The following is a 22,475-nucleotide window of genomic DNA, read 5'->3' on the forward strand; positions in this document are numbered from 1 at the left end:
TTTATTATTTAAAAATGAGCTCTCAGAATCAATATTCAGAGATATAATAAAGAGAAATTGGCTGTTTGAGGAGTGGAGTAAAAATGTGAGTAGCTTAATTCACACCATACCTACTATGAACAACCTAAGCTTCAATACTATTCCTTTGTGAAGAGAAAGGAAATACCATCCTGGAAGAAGTCCCTTTCCCAAGAAACTGAAAAGTAGTGCCACGCCTGATGAATGATAGGCAAGCTATCTAATAATCTTCCAGTAGCAGTGTTATTGTAACACTATAAGTCTGAAGATAAGTCTTTTATTAATTATTAGACAACGTCTTCAGACCTGAGGAAATACTGCAAACCTTCCCTGTTTCTTGTCCATCTACATCTATTAGTCAAAGGAGATAGATTGTCCCTTATTTTTTTTTTTTGACTTTCAAGCATCATAACTCTTCTTTATTGGGTAACTTGCTACTTACCATGGGCAATTTGGAGTCCCTAAACTTCAGCACAAATTTAGCTCTTAAGTGGCAGATTTTAAGATTGCACTTAAACCTATTCTGCTAAGCTCTGTGGCTGGATCTTTCCCTAGGGCACCACAAGAGGAGTGAAGGACAGGTCCCTAAATCAGCCGTCAGCCTCGCCTAAGGCAGAGCCCTCTCTCCCTAACATTGTCTTCCATCTCCAGACTCAGCAGTAGAGATAAAATTATGCATGGCATTTCCACATTTTCAAGCCAACATGATTTTCTATTTATATCTTTATGACTTTCACATGATGTGATTGGGAAGAAGCTGAAAGAAAAGAGTAAGTATGACTCCATCCTTTCCTTTTAGTCTTTATTTGGCACTGGGCGAGCACTGGAGGGACGCAGCCCTTGCCCCAGAAGGGTTGACAGCCTGAGGAGGCAACTTGTTCTTMCTACTCTCCATGGGTCACCATTTAGAAATTAACTTTAAAACAGCAAATACTAACAAAGACCTCGCAAATCATGACCACGCTGAATGAAAGCTATATGAAAAAAAAAAAAAAAAAAAGCTCAAAAGATTTTTTTTTCTGAAACTTTCCTTCAGTATTGCAAGAACAACTGTAGCAGTTCAGATCAAGTACAGGTATATTAGCTCATGCCTATTGACTCAACAGTATTGGTATTTTTCATCCCTTTTAGGTGAGTATTATGCCTTAAATTTGTGGGAGAATATGAGCTAAGTCACATGTAAAAAAGAAATTTAGRAAGAGCAACTTAGAAAGTGTGCCTACTAATACTTTACGTGAGAAATACTTCAGTGTTTGTATTACTGGACCTAGTCATTTSACTACATGGCAAGAGCAGCGCTGCTCCTCAGCCTCCAACAAAGATTCAATCTTAACTAGGAATGTAACCTGCTAGTAGAAAAAAAAAATCATAATTGAAAGGCTGTGATAGGAACTTCCGTTCAAATAATGAAAACGCTGGTTCCAAAGCGCCTCGGGGGGCTGCCATAGCACATGGACGTTGCCCTTGCCTCGCCAACGGCTGGTGCGAGGAAGAGCCGGCTATGTAAGGAAGCAGGGCAAAGGGCGGGGGCAGGGCAGCAGCCAGCTCTCTGGTAGGCACGAGAAGAGCCCTGTATGGACACAATTCTAGCCGCACTTGAACAAAACCGGCCGTTCCCAAACGTTTTATCCGTTGCTGGAAACGGGCAGCGGCGGGGGGAGGGGCTACGACACCACTCCCGCCCCCCACCGCCTCTCGGCCCCGCCCACCCCGCTGCCCGCCCCGCGCGTCACGTGCGGCGCGGGGGCGGGGCGTTCTGCGCGCGTCACGTGACGCGGGGCGGTGCTGGCGGCGGGCGCGGGGGGGTGGTGCTGGCGGCGCGGGCCGGAGGGAAGATGGCGGCGGAGAGGGAGCCCCCGCCGCTGGGGGAGGCGCGGCCGGGCGAGCCGGAGGAGCTGGAGGACGGCGAGGACCTCTTCACCAGCACCGTGTCCACGCTCGAGGTGAGCGCCCGGCTGCGCCGCCCCCTCTCGCTCCTGCCGCTTCCCGCCCCCTGTCACGGCTGCTGCCCCGGCCGTTACCCCGGCCGTTACCCCRGCCGTTACCCCAGCTGTCACCCCAGCTGTCCCCCCCGACCCCCGCCGCGACAGGTTCCCCCTCAAGTCGTCGCTCCGCCGTCCCCCGCGGGGCGCCCGGCACGGCCTCCGGCCCTCTCGTACGGGGCCTCCTCTGCGAGCGGCCGCTGCCGGGCCCGCCGCCTCATCCCCCGGTGCCCCGCCGGGCCGGTGCTCCCCCGAGCGACCCCCGCAGCGGCGCGGGGAGCCGGGAGCGCCGGGGCGCGGCCCTGTCCCGGCGGCCGCGCGTGCCGCTCACCCCGCTGGCCGCCCGGAAGGCACCGCAGGCTCCGTGTGTGCGGGGCGCCGCTCCCCCGGGGCTGCTCCCCGCCGCCGTGCCGGGCGGGAATAGCCCCTGTGCTTTGCCTGCCCCGGGGCTTCGCGCCCTTGCAGCTCGCTGAAACTTCTGAAAACTTAGTGCTCCCCGGACCGTTCCCTGTCACAGTTAGCGCAGTGCTCAGCTGTAAAATAACACAGTCTATCGCTGTTGAACAGCTGCTTTTCTGCTCTTGCAGAGGTGGTTTTTCTTTTTTCTTTTTTTCTTTCTTTTTCTTTTTCTTTTTTTTTTTTGAGGAGAGTGCTGTAACATCAGCCGCTTCTATGAGCAAGTGGCGATTATGGATAGCTGAACGGAGACATTCATGCAAGAGGCTGTGAAACCTGCGTTTGTTTGTTTGGAGAAATCAGTCTGAAAGATCTAAACAAATCTACTAAATACGTAAAACACTCCTGCTTTCTCTTGTGGCCATTTAATAAAAAAGAACAGCACAACTGCATGTGTAAATACTTCCTACTGCTGGAAGTGTTTGCACTAATTAAGGTGGAAGCTYTTTAGGTTGTGGTCACATCTCACTCATGCCAGTCCCTTATGGAAAAACTTCATTTTCCCTGTACACAGTGATCCTTTTAACCTTTTAAAAAGAAAATTGTTCCTGCTGTCCTTTTCCTGAAGAGTTTCCTGCCCTTGACCTTTACAGTAATAGGATCAGTGTATGTTTCTTTGTTTTGTTGTGGTTGTTGCCTGTCCTTAAAAAAAAAAAAAAAAAAAAGATAAAAGAGGCTCTTAAATGTGTGTTAAAGGCACTTGCCTCCTCTGCAATCACTTAAAAGATCTTTTTTTTTCTTTTTATAGAACTATGATCTATTCATTACTAGGAAAAAAACCCAAAAAACTGTGGAAAATACAGTAATGGGATAACARATGATGTGATTTATGAACTTACAGTTAATAGCTGCTTTAATAGACCTCTGTACATGTGTGTGTACAGTTTGTATCTTGTACTGCTAAGCAAAACTGCAGTAAAACAAGTCATTTCTTTACTGATGTGGTTTAGAATTAAAACCTCAAGACATACAGTAGAATTATTGCCTAAACCACAATCTAACATTGAAAAATCTTCCTCTGAATATTTAAAAAAATAGTCACTGAAAATCTTAAAACTGGAGAAACAGGCAAAGAGATGCACTCTCTCTATATCTGTATATTTCTGTATTTCAAGTGTTTTGTTGACAGTTCTGTTCTGCTTTGTTTTTATAATCAACACAATCAGAAGAAAGTTGAAAGGGAAAGGCACTTTGTTTAAAGATAAACTCTGAAGAACTTCTGTCAGTAAAGGTTTTCCTGACTTTTAATCAAAGAGTGCTTAGGAAAGAACCTTGTTCTAGCAAATCCGGAAGGAAGGGGTCATGAAAATTGAGTTTAAACTTCTAGTTGACACTAGTTAGTGTAGGTGTAACACACTTAAGAGAAATCCACCCTAGCCCAGAGAATGTTAATGTCATGGTGTGGACCTAATTAAACTTCTGTATTTAAGTGCTCTTCTAGTTTGTAAATATTCATGAAGTACTCGTTTATAAGTCGCAATTGAAGTTACATTAAAAGCAGAGAGGACGTAGCGCTCTTCATGGTTGATTGTATGCACTACTAGCTGGTAACAGAGAGAAGGGCATGGCGATGTGGAAGACAGTGAGGTCTAAAGCCAGGTTGTGTTTGGTTTATGGGGCTTTGAAAGGGTTCATAACTGTTTTGACCTTGGAGCTGCTCCTTTGAGTTTTGTGTGATTAATTTCTGCTCTTTCTTTTTTTTTTTTTTTTCTCTGTTTTTAAGAAGCTGTCCCTTCTTACTTGTAATTTGACAAAGCAGCATTAAAAGCAGTAAAGGTGCAAATAGTTCTTCCAAATAGCTTCAAAGTAACAAAGTCTTCGCTTATATTATCATTTATTTTGTAAGTTTGTTTCAGTAAAACATAAAATTCATATATATTATGAACAATAAAAATATCAGAATGCTTAAATGTTGTTTCTAAAGAAGCTAACTGACTTCAGTTSTTCCTCTTTAATAGGAAGAGCGTAACTTATTTCAAGCTGAATTCTTTGCATATAGAGAGAAAGAAGCTGAGTCTCACTTCCCATGAGCATATATTAAAAGTTAATATCTTGAATTAGATTTCTTCTTAATTCTAGAATATAAGACGTTAAGATTTGATGCTCTTCCCTGTAACTTTGTAATTTCTGTGGTACAGTGGAAAGGAGTTGTCGTGGATGGAAACAGCTGAACTTTCACCTTCTGAAAATAAAGTCTTGGAAAACTTAGTGCGTAAAGTAGCTCCTCTGATCTACCAGGGTGCTGATTTCCTCTTCAGGTACCTACAGTGCCTACAAGTACTAAAATGTTTTTCAAGGTTATTTTGTGTCAGCTGTATTGAAACCTTTCATGGAGCTTCTCCACTTAAAGAGAACAGTCTTTGGCAGCTGCTGTACTGGCATTCATAGGTAAGAACAACCAGACACAATCAGACAAATAGTCTCTGTAGACTGAGTTCTTGTTTTTGGTGGAAGTCAACAGAGGCCATAGGAAGGCCTTTATTGATGATTATATATGTGTATGTGCTGGAACTTATATGGATTTCTATCCTGATTACCAGCATTTTGCCATTTGGTGACTTGAGGAGCTATAGGTTGCATTATATTATTAATAATCTTCAAGGGATTTCCTGATKGCTAAGTTTTCAGGTGTCTTAAATCCAAGTGCAGGTGATGTTACAAAGAAGATAAATCTCTACAGTTTTTTGTCCACAGATTACTACTTTGCTGTCTATGTCCTCTGCCACTATCAGAAGAGACAGCAAGCAATTGTATGAAAGTCACTCTTGTGGTGACATGTGTGGGAAAAAMAAAGCATCCTTGGGATTATTCTGAAAAATAGTATGTGTGGTATTCTTATTTTGTCACTTCTCTTTCCTCGTTGCACAGTCTAAGTCCCTGCTGCTCTCTTGCTGTGTTTTTCTGCCATCTGTTTCATTGTATATCTGTTGTCTCCATTATGGCACTTCTTTCTTCATCTTTCCCTAAGTAGATGTTATGAATTCARTTACTGAATGTCTCCCTCTTCTGCAAAGCGGCTCCCTTGGGAACCTGTAGCTGAGTTGCCATCTACTCATTTCCAGTKTTTTTTATACTTTTTCCCTCCCCTTTAATGGAAGAATATATGGAGTCACTTGAAAACAATGAGCAAGCAATAGATATAGATATGGTAATTTATCAAGGACTGTCATTTAAGGCAGGTGTGTATGTAGAATATACTGTGCAATTTTATTGCAAGTGTAACTGCTTATGTCATTGGCCTAAACATGACTAAAATATAATCTTGATTCTTCCACAGAAGGCGAGACATTGGATAGACTGTTAGAGGAGTTCAGTATATATAGGACTATAAACTTTATAGTTTATGTCTGAACTGGATTTAACAAGAAATTGAAAATTATGGGGAAGGTGTTAATGATCCYGTCAAAATACTTGGTATTAAAACATGAAGCCTTTCAATGCTGTGTTAAAACTTTGCAGAAAACTAAGTCAATGTGCATGACTGACTGATATAATTCTGCTGGAAGTACACCTCCCTGTCAGTTCAGTGTTAAATACAGATATTAACAGAAACATAAAATAATCGATCCTTTTGAGGTTGCTAGTGTCCTCTCACCTTCTGCTGCAAACATCACTGCACTGCCTTGTTCTCTCTGCTCCTGTGGCATTCTGTGGGCCTCTGTCCGCTGTTTCAGTCACAGTGATCTAGGCTGGCTCAGGGGGCTGGGAGCAATGTGCGTTTTGTCAGCCTGCCCTGTTCCAGCTGAAAGCGGCAGGAGGAGTTCAGGCATGTAGCTCAACTGGCTGGGCTGGGGACCCCTCCTATTACAAGAAGAGAGGATGTCCAAACAATGAAAGCTATTATTTCAGCCAACAAAAGGTGTGTGAACTTGTTCTTGTGCCTTCATAARTCAAGGCTATTAAAATACATGATTATTGTCACCAACTGTAATTAACAATACAGGAGGAAAAATTATTGCCAGTGCACACTGGAATGGGCCCTTCAGATGCGTGTCCAGTAACTCATTTTCTAGAAAACAAGTAGAACAGGATCCTGTGTGTCTCACGTGTATACTGACCGTTGGATGTCTTGGTTGAATGCTCCCTCTGAGTTACTTTCTGCTCAGGAGTCTCTCAGAAGCTTTGTAAGCCATGTACCTTTCAAGAAGTGGACAACTTTGTGACTTTTTGTAAATCCTTGAGTCACATAAGTTTAAATGTTCTAAACAGTTGTCCTGCACATGTGGCTGTCTAGGCCCTGAGGTTGTTTTTCATGGTTGATCTCCTCCATCTCTTGTCTGGTAGTCTGTTCTTTCACTGTTGTGTTTCTGTTAGATGACCTTAGCTGCTCTGCTTCTGTAGATGTGTTAACTCTTCTTTGCTGTGCTAGGGGAGCAGATATTTTTCCTTACTCYATCTTGCACATGGAGCAGAATGTAACTAGAATAACTTAATATGTTAATGCTGTTATGGGTGTTCCTTTTATTGGAGAGACTGAACAGTGCTCTGTTGTCTACTGGTCCTATAAAATGCTAATAATAAAAAAAGGAATCATTGACAGCAGTTCCTGATGCTTTCAGGAGAATGACTTTGTCCTCCTAGTTCACTGAGAAAAGCTGTGTGTTTTGAAGATACTTGTTCTAAGTTGTTGCAGGTTTTTCCTGCAAAGAAAGTCCTAACTGTATGCAAAGATATTTATCCACATTTTTTATTTATTTGCCTCAGAACAACATTTGTTACAAGATACTAACATGCCACTGAATGGTTAATAGTCCAGGAAATAGCTTATTCMGCTGAAAAATATTTTTAAAGGAAAGATGTTTTCTGTAAATAATCCGCAAAAAGAAACTTTCATATCTGCTATTCATAGTAACAGAGCTCAATGCATATAACAAGTATAAATTTCTTATATAGTAAGTTACAGATAAACAGGTTATCTGTCTTACTGGGAAAGAATCACCTCTGGACCTTGTGCCTTGTTTAAAAGTTAAAGCTTGTTCATGCTGCTGTTATGTTCCTTGAGCTTTCTGAGGTACCCCTAATGTTCATTCTTGCCTCTTGTTTTGTGAGTATTCTCTAGTTTCACTTCATTACAACAGGGTATATGAAATACTGTTGAAGTCCCATGTAATTGATACTCAAGCTAAAGCTGCAAAGCTTAATATTTTGTGCAAATACAGGGTTTTCTTGAATAGTGTCAAGGACAGAATCTCTCACAATTTAGTAATAGCAAATGTAATCCTACTAACACTTAGAACCTGAAGCCATCTGCTGTGTGTAGCAGTTGTTTGGGAAAGCTTTTATTTGCTGTGCCTGGCTGTTTTACAGCTGTTTCTCATAGAGGTGAAGCATGAAGTRTGTGTCATCCTCACTCTGTGTTAGTGCTAGGTTGTTCACTCGGCACCAAAACTCACATCTATCAGGATCTCAGTAGGTAGTTACCAAAGCTGAGCAACAACTGAAATGATTCGAAAGGAGTGACCTATGATGTTAAAAAAAAAAATGTTTTTGTTGATAAAACTTTAAACTCCCTGAAATTCATGGAGAGATAACTTTTCCATGCTGGAAACATGTCCTTTTTTTCCATCTGACATACAAAATTAAGAGCTTTGTGCAGTATTGTGTAGAAAGATCCTTTTTCTCGGAGAACATGCTGCTTCCTGAGCTCCCAAATCACTTTAAGCTGCTAACCTTTACATGTGATGCATACTCTCTATACTGTTGTTTGTAGAACAGTGAAGCATGGCGAGTTGTGCATAGTTTTGTTTAAATTTACTATTTAATTTCTTCTAAATTACTTGCATTGTATAGTGCAGCTTGAAGTCCTACTTTGTGGAATAAGCAAATGTAACTTCATTACTTCTTCCTCTTCCTACCATAGGATAATGCTGGTGTTGATTTGTCATAGTATCAGAAGTATACACGTATCAGATATATCTGTTGCTTGTAAGCATATAAACTATGCTACCTACATGTAGTTCTCCAGTGTTTCTTTCTTTGCAGGTTCTGTGGCAATATCTAAGAAGAAGCTGCAGCCTGTTGTGACTTATAGTATATAGCTTTTTCCCTCTCCCCCTCCCCCTCCCTCTCCCCCTCCCCCTCCCTCTCCCTCTCCCTCTCCCTTTTTAAAATGTTTTTGATGATGTTGTATCAGAGTTTTTCAGAGATTGGTGGTTTTGGAAATACAGTGGGGTATAACTTCTGTCTGTTTGAAAGGAGCATTTGCTTGTTGCAATCTTAATCTGTTTCATGTTGATTCAGAATAGAGTTTTCTGTTATTCTYCTGTCTGCTTTTAGCTTTCTTGCGTTTTCAGCAGGGAAAGAATTATTTCAGTAACACTTTTCCAAGTGGAGAGAGTTTCAGTTTCATACAGCTTATGAATAACTGTTTTGTAGTGTATTTGTATCCCTCTGACTGGGATTTTGAGTAGCTGAGGTTGGGATTTACACTTAGGTGGTGATCTTCAAGTACAGCAGCACTGCTGTGCTTCATGCCAGCAAGTACACTGTTCTTGGAGAACCTGATATAAGGAAGGTCTCCCTCTGTTTTCTCTGCTGCTTTCATGGACCATGCAGTATAGATGCAGTCATGTCCGTATTACAATTTCTTTGTAGTTTTTTTTCAGTGTTTTTTTTCAGTGTTTTTTTTTCAGGCTTTTTCTTTTCTTTTGTCCTCGTTACATCTATTGAATTGTTGCCCAGAAAAAAAGCCTTTCTTCTGAATTCTGTTTTTAACTTTAAATTATGACAATTTTATGCAAAACACTAGGAAGTCARTAGTGATGCCCCTTCTAAGGCAGATGTCTTTCTTTTTGCTTAAGTACGCTTTTCTTGAAAATCCCTTGGCTAGCCGTCTTGGKGGAAGTTGCGGGAAATGAGTCTTGCAAATTTTGAAGTACTCTGAAATAACCAGAGTTGACACTGATTCAGCAAGAACTTGCATACTAAAGCACTTCAGTTAGATATATGCTCATTTAGTGAGAAAGCTGTGCTTCAGTACTCTAACTTCAGTTGTGCTTTTGTTTTTCTCAGTGTCTTTGTGTATTTCTTTCTTCGCAGGACAAGTTCTCATCTTCAGTTAATTAAAATTAATTCAATTTGTATGCATGTTGATGATAACTTCCATTTTTGCATATTGTTACCCAGAGTGATAATAATGTCCAAATTTGAGCTGTTGCAAAGCTACTGTCCAGTAATGTTTTGGGCAGCCCGCTTCCTGACTTCAAAATTTCTTGTAGTTGCAGGCAGTGTTGGCTTGTTCTTTCAATGTAATTAACTTGTTAATCTCTGAAAAAAAATTATATGGAACACTTGAAATCTGCTTTTGTACATAGAAAAGAATACTAAACAAAATGTAAGCTTTTATAAATGTAAGCTTTTCCAAAACGAACTTAATCAAACAGCACTCAAAAATACTCATACACGTTTTCTAGATACTTCTCTAGCAGTTTTTGCTTCATGTTAATTAAACATGTTAAAGGAATGAGGAGAGCTGTAGACTGATGAATCCTTTGTTCATTGTTATCCCAGTAGGAAATGGAAATAGCTGACAGGGTTTCCTTTCTGTGCATTTCGCTTTGTTTCTCTGCAATGAAGGAATGCTTGCTGCAATAATCCTTACATACTGACACAAGGCAACTGGTTCTCCGCTGATTTATTTTTTTATTTGTTTTCCTCCACCTAAACAGTCAAGCCCTTCCTCTCCAGAGCCAGCAAGTCTTCCTGCAGAAGATCTCAGCACAAACTCTAATGGTCCAAAGCCAGCTGAAATGATGTTAGATGATGATAGAGAAGACCTCTTTGCTGGTAACTGCTTTTTTCTTTTGATTGTGTCTAAGTAGACTATTTTCCTTTAGACATAAAGGAAAGTGTTTTTCTGGGAAGTAGAAGAAAACATTTCATGCTGTCATTTTATTTGATGTAAGGAAATAGGGAGCAGTACCCTGAAAAATAGAGACTTCAATTTTAATTCTTTACAATTTAAAAATTGTAGAAAATCTTAGTTGTTGCCTAATTTGCAAGTTATACTTTCTGGAAAAGTCATTTAAAGTTTTTCTTTGGGTTTTGGGGTAGCGTTTGCAAATCATTCTCTATTGGGTTTAGCTGTCGCCTAGATTCCTATGTCTACTGCAACATATTGTCAAGTTTATCAACTTGAAAATTTGCAAGAAAGGTAACATACTGAAAAGGGAAAACAGCTGAAGTTCTTTGTTGCCCAAAGTTGTTTGTTAAGCCATTTTTAATGTGTGTAACTATTGACTGTTTTTTGTCAAAATGAGTGTGGTCTTTTTAATGTGAACTCATAAAACAGAAGATTTAATCTTGCTGGTTTTTGAAAATAGTGATACATAATTTGTTTCTAGGAGTAGGTAAGGTTTACTTAGCTTTCACTAGTAAATTAAAAATTAAGCTATTCCTCTGCGAGTTTGTGTCTTGTCTCAGGAGTAAACACTTCTATCACACTCACAACAAAGAACATTTTTGTAGCAGACCTTTTTGGAGTTGATCTGTCTTACATACTGAATTAATGGAACTTTGAGAAGCTTGTTTGAAAGAGAGGTAAAATTAAATCTTCTTAAGAACTTTAACAGTGGAATATAGGATTTTTTTTTTCCTTGTAGTATGCTATAGCTTTAATTGTTATTATTTTTTTCCCCAAATGCAGGTACCTTGTTGTATTTGCTGTTACAGTGCTGTAGAGGTAGCTAGCTAGTAATTTGTTCCGCAGACAGCGGTGCAGCATTTCTTGTTATGTAATTACCAGTATTTAAGTTTGTGTTTATTTCAAAAGCATGAAGAAAGTTAAAAACTTTGTTTCATACTTTATAACCTCATTTAAGCTGCCCAGCCCATTTCCTACTTCTGCAGAAGGATAATTGAGGCTATATTGCAAGGTGGAGAGTATTTCCATTTATTACAGGGCCTTTTTATTACAATAAAAAGATGAGAAGATGGCCTATGAGGTCAGTCCTTTCATTTCATGAGTATGAGATTCTTTCTGTGATACCTCACTATGAAATATGTTTTGGAGAAAGCTGCATGAAAATTTTGCAGTCAGTTCGGCAGTCAATAAACGTTTCCAATTCTTCATCAGTTGGTCACTAATTTGTCCATTTTCTGCAATCCATTTCTTGCAGAATAGTCACAGAATCACAGAACAGCTGGAGTTGGCAGGGAACTCTGGAGATCATCTGCTCCAACCTGCTCTGTTCAAGCAGGAACAACCAGTGCAGGTTGCCCAAGACCATGTCCAGCTGGGCTATGAATATCTCCAAGGATGGAGACTTAACAGCTTTTCTGGGCAATTTGTGCCATCATTCAACCACCTGCATAGTTAGGAACTATTTTCTTGTGTTTGTTTYGTTGTGTTCAAGTGTTCCCGTGTTTGTTTTGCCTCTTGTTCTGTCACCATTTGCCACCAAGAAAAGGCTGGTCCCATTCTCCCTATACCTTCCCATCAGATATTTATTATGCGCTGTTAAAGTCTCCCTTGAGCCTTCCCTTCCCCGGGCCAAACTGTCTCAGCTTCTGTCTTTCCTTGCATGAGAGATGCTCTAGTCCCTTAAGCATAGACAATGGTTCATTTTACAGTTACGGGAACATTTGTAATTCAAGGAAGTAAGTATAATGTTGGAATATCTTATACGTTTGAAGAGATAGTTCTAAATGCTTTTTCTCCAGTACTAAYGCTATTACTATTTATTGTATCAGTTGACAGTCTGCTTTGCATACAGTCCTAGTTCCATCTTCGTTGGTTCCCTAATATAACCATTTCATACTGAACTTTGTAGCCATTAGTTTTAGGTTGTTTTATATAGGTAGGTGTGTATGTATATTTGATTATGACACTATTGGGATSTATTGATTAATTTATTAGCTCTCTGGAACAGGCTTAAGAAAACTGCAGAATAAACACTTCAGTGATAATTCTAGTAGTTTTGTGTTTATTACCTGATCTTATGACTCACATAGATCACAGGATCATAGAATCACAGAATATTCAAGGTTGGAAGGGACCTCTAGAGCTCATCTAGTCCAACCTTCCCGCTCAAGCAGGCACACCCAGAGCCCGGGGCACAGGGTGACATCCAGGTGGGTTTTGAAGACCTCCAGAGAAGGAGACTCCACAGCCTCCCTGGGCACCCTATTCCAGGGCTTGGTCACCCTCACAGRAAAGAAGATGGGAAGCACTTGAAAAACAAATCTTWCTTGTACTAATAATTTGCTATATAGCTTTAATATGTAAAGGCAGCTTTTTGTAGCCATAGAGCCATCTGGAAAGAATGTTTCAGGAAATCCAATTCTCCGTTGGCTGGAAAATATTAAATTAAGAATAAAAGATGCCTAGAGTAAATATTGATAGGCTGCAGACAGAAGTGACAAATGTTAGCAGCCAGATTGTTGCAACTGAAATGAATGCTGTGAGAAAACATGCTTCCAGAACAGATTTAAAGAGCCTGAGTTTTACTACCAAAGACATTATCTTAAAGGCAAGAAGCATCCAGTTGCAGCAGTAACAAATAGGAGGTTTAATACAACTGAAAGCCATTTTTAGAAGGTCATTTCATACACAGATGAAGGCTAATATACTCTGAATAGGAAGAACAACCCAGAAAAATCTCTCACACTTTAGAATGGGAATTCTAAACAGGAAGTTCATGTGGTGCAGCATTATGCTGGTGACGAAGTTTGATCTTTGTTGCACTTTGTCAGCATGCAGGTTCTCAGAAGCAAAATCTACTTCATGCTTCCATGCTATATACTCAAAGGATAAMTTTTTTTCTTCCTTAGCACTATTTTGCTTGGCAGTGTTGCTAATTCAGCTCTTTCTTGCACTGATTTGTGATGAGCAGAAGTAATGTGAGAAGGTTGCATGAGTACTGTTTACTTGCCTTCAGTGTGATTGCATAATCCTTGCTTTCTATGAAAGCAAGATTTCAGTGTTTAAAAAAAAAACACCTACTGTATTTTTTTCTTTGGTTTTCCTCCCCATCATATTCACCAATCATATGCTGTTGTTCTCTAGCAAATATAAGTTTGATAAGTCTTTTTCATTATTGACTTTAATAATATAGCTTAATGGGGAAAGGAGGTGAAGAACAACAAAGTGGAAGATTTCTTGTACTGTCKTAATATAACTCAGGATCTGAAGCTTTTAGGCTTTGCTGCTGTGCTTCTGTGGCAGCTATCAGATAACATCTGCAATAAATACTTCTAGGTATTCTTTGCCTCTGAATCACAATCTTTGACTGAACTTTGTCACTCCTTCTATTAGTATTGTGGTTCCTGGCTCAATAAATGCAGATGAACATGTTGCTGAACATAGCTAAGCACTTTCTTCTAAAGGATAAAAGTCAGTGTATGTATTTCAAGCAAGAGAAAAAAGAAAAAAAAAAAAAGGAAAAAAATGAGGTTTTCGTATCTTGTAGAGCATTTATGTTTGGAGTCTGCTTTGGTCACTTTTTCAAATCACGGAACATTAAGAACATTTTGGATGTATTTGGCTCTCTGTGCATAGGAAAAACCTAAGCTTCTGAGGACAGGAGCACCCATACTAAAGTTCACTCTTAAAACCTGGCTAACTGAAAACTTCTAATCTCAAGATAAGAGCAAAAATGACTGYTCTAAAATGGTGATCTAAAGTGCTATATGTAGCTACAGCTGAATAAACGTGTCATAGATGGACAGTGCAGAACATAACTACATTTTTTGGTGCTTGTAGATTATGAATAGATTGTGAAGTTGTTTTTCGGAAATTGGTGACAGATCACAGATACAATTTCCCCACATCCATARAAAGATTACTTTTTGTGTGCTTTTTTTATGTCCCGTTCTTAAAGGGCTATGAGAATGGATCCCCTTTTGTAGGTTTGTAGCTACTATGTTCTGGTCTTTAGGTCCTACTAGATTTGTACTAGKCCTTTCTTTTGGGAAGTTCATGTAGAAAAGGAGATGCTCATTCTGTGGACCAGACAAAAYCCTTATTTGAAGCCCTATTGAACAGCAAGAATTCTAGCTAATGGTGTCCTTCAGGCAGGGTCGTGTGACGTGTCCGATCCGAGCAGTCCTGTACGGATGCCTGGCTGCCTTTWACAAAATGTTTATTCAATTTGAGGTCTCTTCTGAAAGAAATRTATGCACAAAGGCATTTGAAACTATATTTTTGAAGTCAGAAGGAAGCCTTATAAGTAACTTGATTGTCCTGCCAAACCACCTCTTTCTAATAACTCGTCTGCTGTTTTGAACAACAGTGTCTTGTTCAGCTTGCTTCCAAATTTGTGCCATTATCTTTGTAAACCTTTGAAGACAGTAAGCCAGTTTAAGCACTCAAATGATGTCAGAATGTTAGAGACCTGTAGCATGTAGGTGTGATCAGTTAAAAATAGCTCATTCAAGTCAGGTGATGATGCTTGCAATGAATTGGAAACTTGTACTTCCTGAGATGATGATAATGATTGGTGAATACTAATGGTGAGATGTAGAGAGACACTAGGCACACARTGTTGAGATTGACCCACAAGCTTAAGTGTTGAAGGCTGTTGACAGAAACTTTTATATAATTGTCTATCGAGTGTTAATTAAGCATAATTAGCAGCAGACTGCGAGTTTTTTGTGACCTATTGGAGTTAAGACAGTGATCTCCTATCAAACTCTATTTATGGATTGTACAGTAGATGTTAATGTCTTATGGCATTAGCTATCTGGGAATGTCTCTATGTGTTTATAGCTGCCATTGCTGATGTGACTATTGATCTTCCCACATTTCTTCTAAAAGTTGGATGTAGAAGTTTTAGTTGAAAATCTGAATTGAGTAACTCAAATGTTTCTAGAAGTACATTAGCTTCTACTCTGAAACATACCTGTGTGTGATATTGTAATGCATGTGCAGATGTAGGACTGAAAATGAGGGATAGTGGAAAGGTGTGCTGCTGTTTTGTCTGATAGCAGCGCAGGTTTGTAACATTGAATTCACTCAGCWTCCATAGATTGCACTTTTCCAGAAGAGAATGTTTTTGTTTTGTTTTGTTTGTTTGTTTCCAGCTGTGAGAAATACGTGGTCCACGTTGTTTCATGACTTGTTTATCATTGTCTGAAATGTGAAGTTRCCATAGCAGAGTGCATGTGAATAATGGTTTATGTCATAGCAAATAGCTGGTGACAGGAAAAGGAAGGATTTAAGTAAAATGACTTTATTTATTTATTTATTTTTTTAACTCTCTCCTTGTTACATAGTCAGTTGTGTAACTTCTTATACATCTCTAAATGCTCTTAGCCACTGATTGAGAGAGCTACCTCTTTTCCATGTTTAGATGTTGTGCTTCCAAGGTTTTATTCTGGAATTTTCCTGACAACTGTCTCAGCATGTTTTCCTACCTGATCTGAGATATTAAATCAAACTTCTTTATTGGTCTAAGATGCAATGTTCTGCCTGTGACATTTGAGATAGGAAGTCATCAATAAGTTTCTTCAGAAAGATTCAGCAGTTTTTACTGAAGTAAAGCAACATGTATGGTAAGAAAATAAATCTTTTCAGCAAAATTTCATAGATAATTCATATTAAAAGTGACATATATATAAAAGTGACATATATTAAAAGTGACAAATATAAAAGATGCTTGCTTTTAAGCTTAATTTGAAAATACTGTAGAAATTTCTAATTTAAAACTAGGAAGAGGGTTGCAAGTGCATTGAGAGAGGTAATTTTTCCCTTCTACTCAGCACTGGTGTAACATCCAGAGTGCCACGTCCAGCCCAGTGCCCCTTTTTTGGGATCCAAGGTATGAGATGTGCACGGACACTCTGGAGCAAATAGAGCTGATGGACTGGAGCATCCCTCATGTGAGGAGAGCCTGAGAGAGCTGAAACAGTTCAGCTTGGAGACTGGAGGGCTCAGAAGAGATCTCATCAGTCTATATAAGTATCTGATGTGGGGGATAATGAGGACTCTTCTCAGTGGTGGCCTGTGGCAGGACAAAGCCAAATTGAAATACTAGAAATTTCATTTAAATGTGAGATGGAACCTTTTCACTACAATGGTGGTCAAACACTGGTACAGGTTACYCAGAGAAGCTGTGGAGTAAATGCTCAAAATTGCACGGAATATAGACCTGAGCAACCTATAGTTGACTCTGCTTTTAGTAGTATGGTTTGAACTAGAGGATCTCCAGAAGYCCCTTCTAACCTTAACTATTCTCTTATTCTGTGAAATATCCCTAAATGAATAATGACCTTCTCTAATGAATATGCCCCCCTAAACGAAGCAACCTTTATCTGCCTAAAGCTAAAGGCATACTGGCCTTGATATTTGTTTTTATTCTGCTTTTTTCCTTGATCATGAGGCTTAGTTTAAGCAGACAATCTTATCTGTCCCTGACAAAAAGAAAAATGCTTTTGCTAATGAAAAAAATAAGGACTGACAAAAAGTGTTTTAATAAAAATGGGAAGCAGAATTGACTAGCAGAACATCTTTAAGTAGCAGCAGAGCTAAAACCAAGTGATTTTATATATTTATTATGAATGGTTGTAATACACTTGAGTAATAAATGATTGGATTCACTTGCTGAGGATGTTACTTCCAGTTCTGTTTTGATGACTACTAAGTGACAGGCTGTTCTGGAGAAGCACACGATAATATTGGGTCAAAAATGAGACGTGCTTTTTTCATAACATAAGTAGTCTCTCAAATTTTAAGGAAGACCTGATCTTCAGAATTGGCAGGGATTTGCTTGAAGGAGGATGGATTTGCTATTCATCGTAGCTAACAAGCTTTAGAAAGGTTAAAAGGAAGTTAACGTATTTTCTTTTGAAAACTGAGCTGTTCATGTAGACTGGAGATGTGCAAGAACAGCATTTTTTTGAAAGTTGTGTAGTAAACTGTTTTGATAGCTTAATATAACTTGGAGTACATCTGCTTTACTGTCTGAGGCTTGAACTTGCCTGAAGAACTTAGGATTTGGTTGTAGTTCCAGAACTTGAGCTTGTATCAAGTCTTGTGAACAGTTGTGAAATCAAATATCACATCACAAGATTGTTTTATGGTTAATATTATCTTTAAAAAGTTAAAGTCTTTAAAATGTACATTTATTGAGAAGCAGGACATTAGTTGCTTGGACTAAAASAGAAACTTTTATATACCCAAGAGGTGGTTCACCATCAGTCATCAAAACCAGTTAGTTTGGGAAAGCATGCCGTTTACTTAGTGCAGAGATCTACATACTGTTAAAACAGACTGAAGAAACTATTTAGCCTTGTATAAACTGCTTTAACCGCAGAAGAGCTTGAAGAAAGTAGAAATAAGTTAATTGTACTGGTCAGAATGCCTTATTTGCTAATACTTGTATTTGATGTATCATATTGTTTTAGTGGAAGGATATATTTTGGTTGGGTAACTTCACTTAGAAACTTAATTCTTTTGGTATGCTCAATTCTCAGCATAGATAACTGAATCAGCTATTGAATATAAAAAGTAAAATTGATGTGGAAATGAAGAACAGTAAGCGTGGTGAAAAGAATGTCACAGGCTTCTGTGATTTTTCGCTTACAGAAATGAGTGACTCATTACTATGAATTCTCTAAAAGACTCTCTACCTGTCAGTCTTAATTTGTATGTGTGTGTGTGTGTGTGTGTGTACACATATATATACATTTTCCTTTGACCTATAAATGGAAACCCAGATAATGCATGTAGGTGAGCTCCATATTTATAATAATTATATGGGAAAAAAATGCTGTTTGGAGATGATCATTTTAGACTTGCATATTGACACTTTTTTGTGTGTGTGTGAGGGGGGGATCTTTGACGCACATTTATCTCTGTTGTACAAAAACATCTTTGCAAACTTAATGTTTATCTAGAAGCCACAGAAGAAGTATCACTGGACAGCCCAGAGAGGGATCCAATACTCTCTCCAGAACCGACGCCTGCAATCACTCCTGTAACACCTACTGCATTAATAGCTCCAAGACTGGAATCGAAAAGCATAGCGGCACCTGTGATTTTTGATAGATCCAGAGAAGAGGTACTGAGTGAACTTCTAAGTTTTGGATTGATTACCATGAAAATGTGATGTCACATTTTTAGATGATTAAAAAAAAAATTGCTAAATTGTTACTCACAGAATCATTCTTTGATAAACTGATAAACAGCCATATGAAATATTCTGTTTATTTTGCACTGAGTATTTAATATGGATTTCATTCCTTCAATGGCATCATTACTTGTTGCTTAAGCGGTTATACTAGTGATCTGTACTGTGTTTGTTTTTTTTTCTTTATTGGATCATTCAGACATGCTGACTCTTCTTTATAATTTTCTAGTCCTACCCTTGTACTTATAGATAATATGAATGCATATGAACTTGTTAAATGTGGTGTGTACTTTTCTAGATTGAAGAGGAAGCAAATGGAGATTTGTTTGATATAGAAATCAATGTATCGGACCCAGAGAAAGTTGGTAAGTTCATGTCTTCAACCCGGTAAGTCAGATGGTAGACAGTCTTACCTCTTGACGACTGTTCTGGGTTTCTACCGTAACCTCTTGTTCGGTTATCTTTTGAACAGTTAGAGTATCTAAGTGCAAAGTTGCTTAATGTGCATTTCAGAACAAAAAGTATGTGGAAAGGCTAATACAATTTGCTCTAGGATAAGTATTTTAATTTTCTTACAGGGGATGGCATGAATGCTTATATGGCATACAGAGTAACAACAAAGGTAACTAGCACATAAGTATTTGAATATAACTTCATACAACAACTGAGTAGATGTATTAGTAAATCATGACTAAAATGAATTCTCTCTCTCTCTTTTTTAAAGACATCTCTTTCCATGTTTCACAAAAACGAATTCTCTGTCAAAAGAAGATTCAGTGATTTTCTTGGTTTGCACAGCAAATTAGCAACAAAGTATATGCATGTGGGTTACATTGTGCCTCCTGCTCCAGAAAAAAGTATTGTAGGTAAGTCTAAAAAGCTTGAATGTATGCACGCAACTTAAGCACCACAATAACAATGAAATATTCTAATACTGACTTTGTTAGTAAACTAAATACTGTTTTGCATAACTTTTATATACTGATTATCAGGTGACTTAACTATTATTTATACTTCCCCTTCTGTATTCTAAAAAAGTTATGTTTAAGTTGGAAAGGTACTGTCCTCTTACTGACTCAGAGCAGTGCTGATAATAAGAAGGACATTTGTCTTAATGTGTGTCCTTCTGTTTCTTATCTGTCGTTCTTTCTGCACTGTTGCCCCTTAAGAGCGATTAGTCTATCAAAACAAAAATGTTAAACGAAAGTTTATTTTTAACTTGTACTGTTATCTGTTCCCTGTAGCACACAGAACTTCCTATGTGCTGTGCATCTCTGATACTTAAGTCTGTTTCTTTTGATTGTTTTGTTGTTTGTTTCTTTTGATTGTTTTGTTGTTCGTAAAAACTGAAACTCTTAGTTTCAAAGGTCTAGTTCAGAATGTTTTTGAATGATATCCCTCTTAATAAATTCTTTGAACAAGCTGAGAAGCAAGACTGAGATGTTGAAGTGACTTGAAATTGCAAGTTTTTGATCTCTAAAGTAGTTCTTTCAGTATTAGTAGGTGTTTAAAACAATAAAACCTGCTGAACAACCTTACAGCAATTGGCAGTTGTAAGCAGTTCCCTTTGTGGCTTCGTATGTAAATAACTGATTGGACTTTAGAAAGCCATCCTGTTTTTTTTTTTACTTGGAAAAGCTTTTTTTTCTCTTGGAAAAGTTTTGTCTGTAAATCTAATTAAAGCGGCTTTTCAGATAAGTAATAAAGGAGAGATTAGGTAGTTTTATGAAAGAGAAAGCTTGGAAGAATAGTCTTTTAAATTTGTGGAAAAGAACTGTGTTTTTCAGTTTGGAGTAGCTGTAGGTTCAAAAAACTTTGGAGGTCTAGGGCAGTTGGGAGAACTGCATTTCGGAATTCAGTCCTAAAGTAAGATAGTGAGTTACTTATTGTGGAAAAGTGTATTATGCAGAGTCAGCAGTGAGCTAGAGTTGAATGTTCATCTAAACTGCCTAACTACTTAGTTGCTGCATTTTGGAAAGTCTTGTTTCTTGTTTTTAAGAAATATTTGCTTAAGTTGTGAATTTCTTCTTGTGAAGGAGTAGGATGCTTGTGTTAGAGATGCTTTTGCACTTGCTCTTAAATAACTGTAAATCAGCAGAGTACAAAACTGATGTTATCTAGAATTGGCTGACACTATCAGAAGTTAGGAATTCCTCCTTCTTAGCAGTTGGTGGCCTTTTTCAGTTCTTTTTCCTGTGAACTTATATTGCCATCATATATGAAGTACCTAATCTATTRAACTTCAGTATTTCATCCTTTCTGCAGTTTAATATTAATGAAGACTAGTACACTAATGCTAAAATAGAAAGACATATGAATTAAGTAGAGTGTGTTTGTATACTTTAAAGCCTTAACATATTAATTTAGGGATTTAGTGCTATGTTACACAGTAGTATACATTTGAAAAACATAGCAATGGCATTTATTTCTTTCCTGTTATGGAGAGGAGAAAATGCTCAGGCTTCACTGAGAAGTAGAGGTCCCTCCTTGTTTTTGCAATGGTAATTTTTGCTCCTTGGTTGCTGTGTGAAATTCTGATGTCCAAAGGTTGTTGAGAGGGGAGCAACGTGGGAAATTGCTGGTTTAASAACTCACAGAGTACATATTCAGGCTTTTTTAAGCCTGAACTTCTTGTTGAGGTACAGAGGCGATAGAGCAGGAAATCAGTGCAGGAGGGGAGGGGAAAAAAAAAAGATGCTTGGACTGTATCATATTATACTTTCTGCCCCCATGCTTCAGGAAATGGGTAGGACTTAGGCTCCTAACTCTGTAAGTTTGGGTGTTTAGCATGAAAGATAATGCTCTCATTCTGAGATTTTAAGAGTTCTGCTGTTGCTAAGTTTGAATATGTTTCCCATGCCATGAGACATCAAAAACAACCCTGTCTCCATTGTCACGATTCTTTGTCTATTCCTCTTGAGCAAAGGATGTGACATAAAGTTGAATGCACTCTGCGGATTTTCTCTTCTATTCAGTTTGTATATGTTAGTATGCTTCAAACTTTTAAGAGCTGCCTTGTTTGTCACAAATAATGAAGACTCTTGGTTTCAGAAATTAGAAGTTACTAGAATTAAATTCTTGGTTGTGAACATACCAGTCATTAGACTTACAAACAGAGGTTTATTGTCTTGCTCCATTTTACTAGGGTAACTGTTTTCTTTTCCTGAATATGGATGACCAATAAAATCCTGATCTTTTAGGTTGACTTTGAGATTGTAAAAGAAAATTCAATTAATTTTTAATGTGAATTGCAATAAATGCATACAAAAAAGTGCTTATTTGATAGGTCTGTTTCTGCAGAAGCATGCAACATGCAGTGTTCATATTCTTTGTATTCCTATGTGGTGCTTTTTGTTATAATTTGACTTAAATATGTAAATATAGATGAAATTTATCTTGTAATCATATCAGCTATGTTAATGGTTCTTTATGAAAATGTAGAAACAGTATGCTGCAATTTTCTCCAAAGGCATGACCAAGGTTAAAGTAGGCAAGGAGGATTCTTCATCTACTGAATTTGTAGAAAAAAGAAGAGCAGCACTAGAAAGGTAATGTATATAATCTAACTAAAACTTGTTTAGCTTCAGAATGACTTATGAAATGCTACATGGGCTACATGCTACATGCTGGGGCATGGGCCAGTTGGTTCTGGAAAAACTYATATATTTTCTCAATTTTGTTTAGAAATGGAATAATTTCCACTTAATATGGGACATTTTATCTTATGCGTGAGGGGAATTATGCCTACACTTTTTCAAACAGTTACTTTCTTGACATGGAGATTGCTGGGATTCAGTAAGTGAATCTTTGTTCATCAGCWGATTTAGGCATTTTGGTTTTAAGTAACTAAATGACTTGAGCAGTGGATCTGTTTTGTATAAAATTGACAGTTGCAAAGGGTAAAGGTCACGCGAAGTCACAGAATGGTTGAGGTTGGAAGGGACCTCTAGAG

General features: G+C 38.3%; 1 protein-coding gene across 2 annotated transcripts in view; it reads left to right on the forward strand.

Annotated features, from left to right (window-relative positions):
• Positions 1 to 1,836: 1,836 nt before the first annotated feature.
• The window catches only part of SNX2 (sorting nexin 2), a 30,675-nt gene continuing 10,036 nt past the window's right edge, over positions 1,837 to 22,475 (forward strand). Inside the window, exons 1-7 of one of the 2 annotated variants that reach the window (XM_026046554.1) lie at positions 1,837 to 1,961; positions 10,124 to 10,241; positions 18,291 to 18,454; positions 18,822 to 18,888; positions 19,102 to 19,145; positions 19,248 to 19,389; positions 21,993 to 22,071. In XM_026046554.1, the coding sequence (XP_025902339.1) occupies positions 1,854 to 1,961; positions 10,124 to 10,241; positions 18,291 to 18,454; positions 18,822 to 18,888; positions 19,102 to 19,145; positions 19,248 to 19,389; positions 21,993 to 22,071 (722 nt within the window). In that variant the 5' untranslated portion in view covers positions 1,837 to 1,853. The remainder of the gene's footprint in view (positions 1,962 to 10,123; positions 10,242 to 18,290; positions 18,455 to 18,821; positions 18,889 to 19,101; positions 19,146 to 19,247; positions 19,390 to 21,992; positions 22,072 to 22,475) is intronic. The other variant, XM_026046553.1, reaches the window with a different exon arrangement.

The sequence above is a fragment of the Nothoprocta perdicaria genome, unplaced genomic scaffold (assembly GCF_003342845.1).
Source record: "Nothoprocta perdicaria isolate Ctin4 unplaced genomic scaffold, notPer1 scaffold_45, whole genome shotgun sequence".
Classification (NCBI taxonomy): domain Eukaryota; kingdom Metazoa; phylum Chordata; class Aves; order Tinamiformes; family Tinamidae; genus Nothoprocta; species Nothoprocta perdicaria.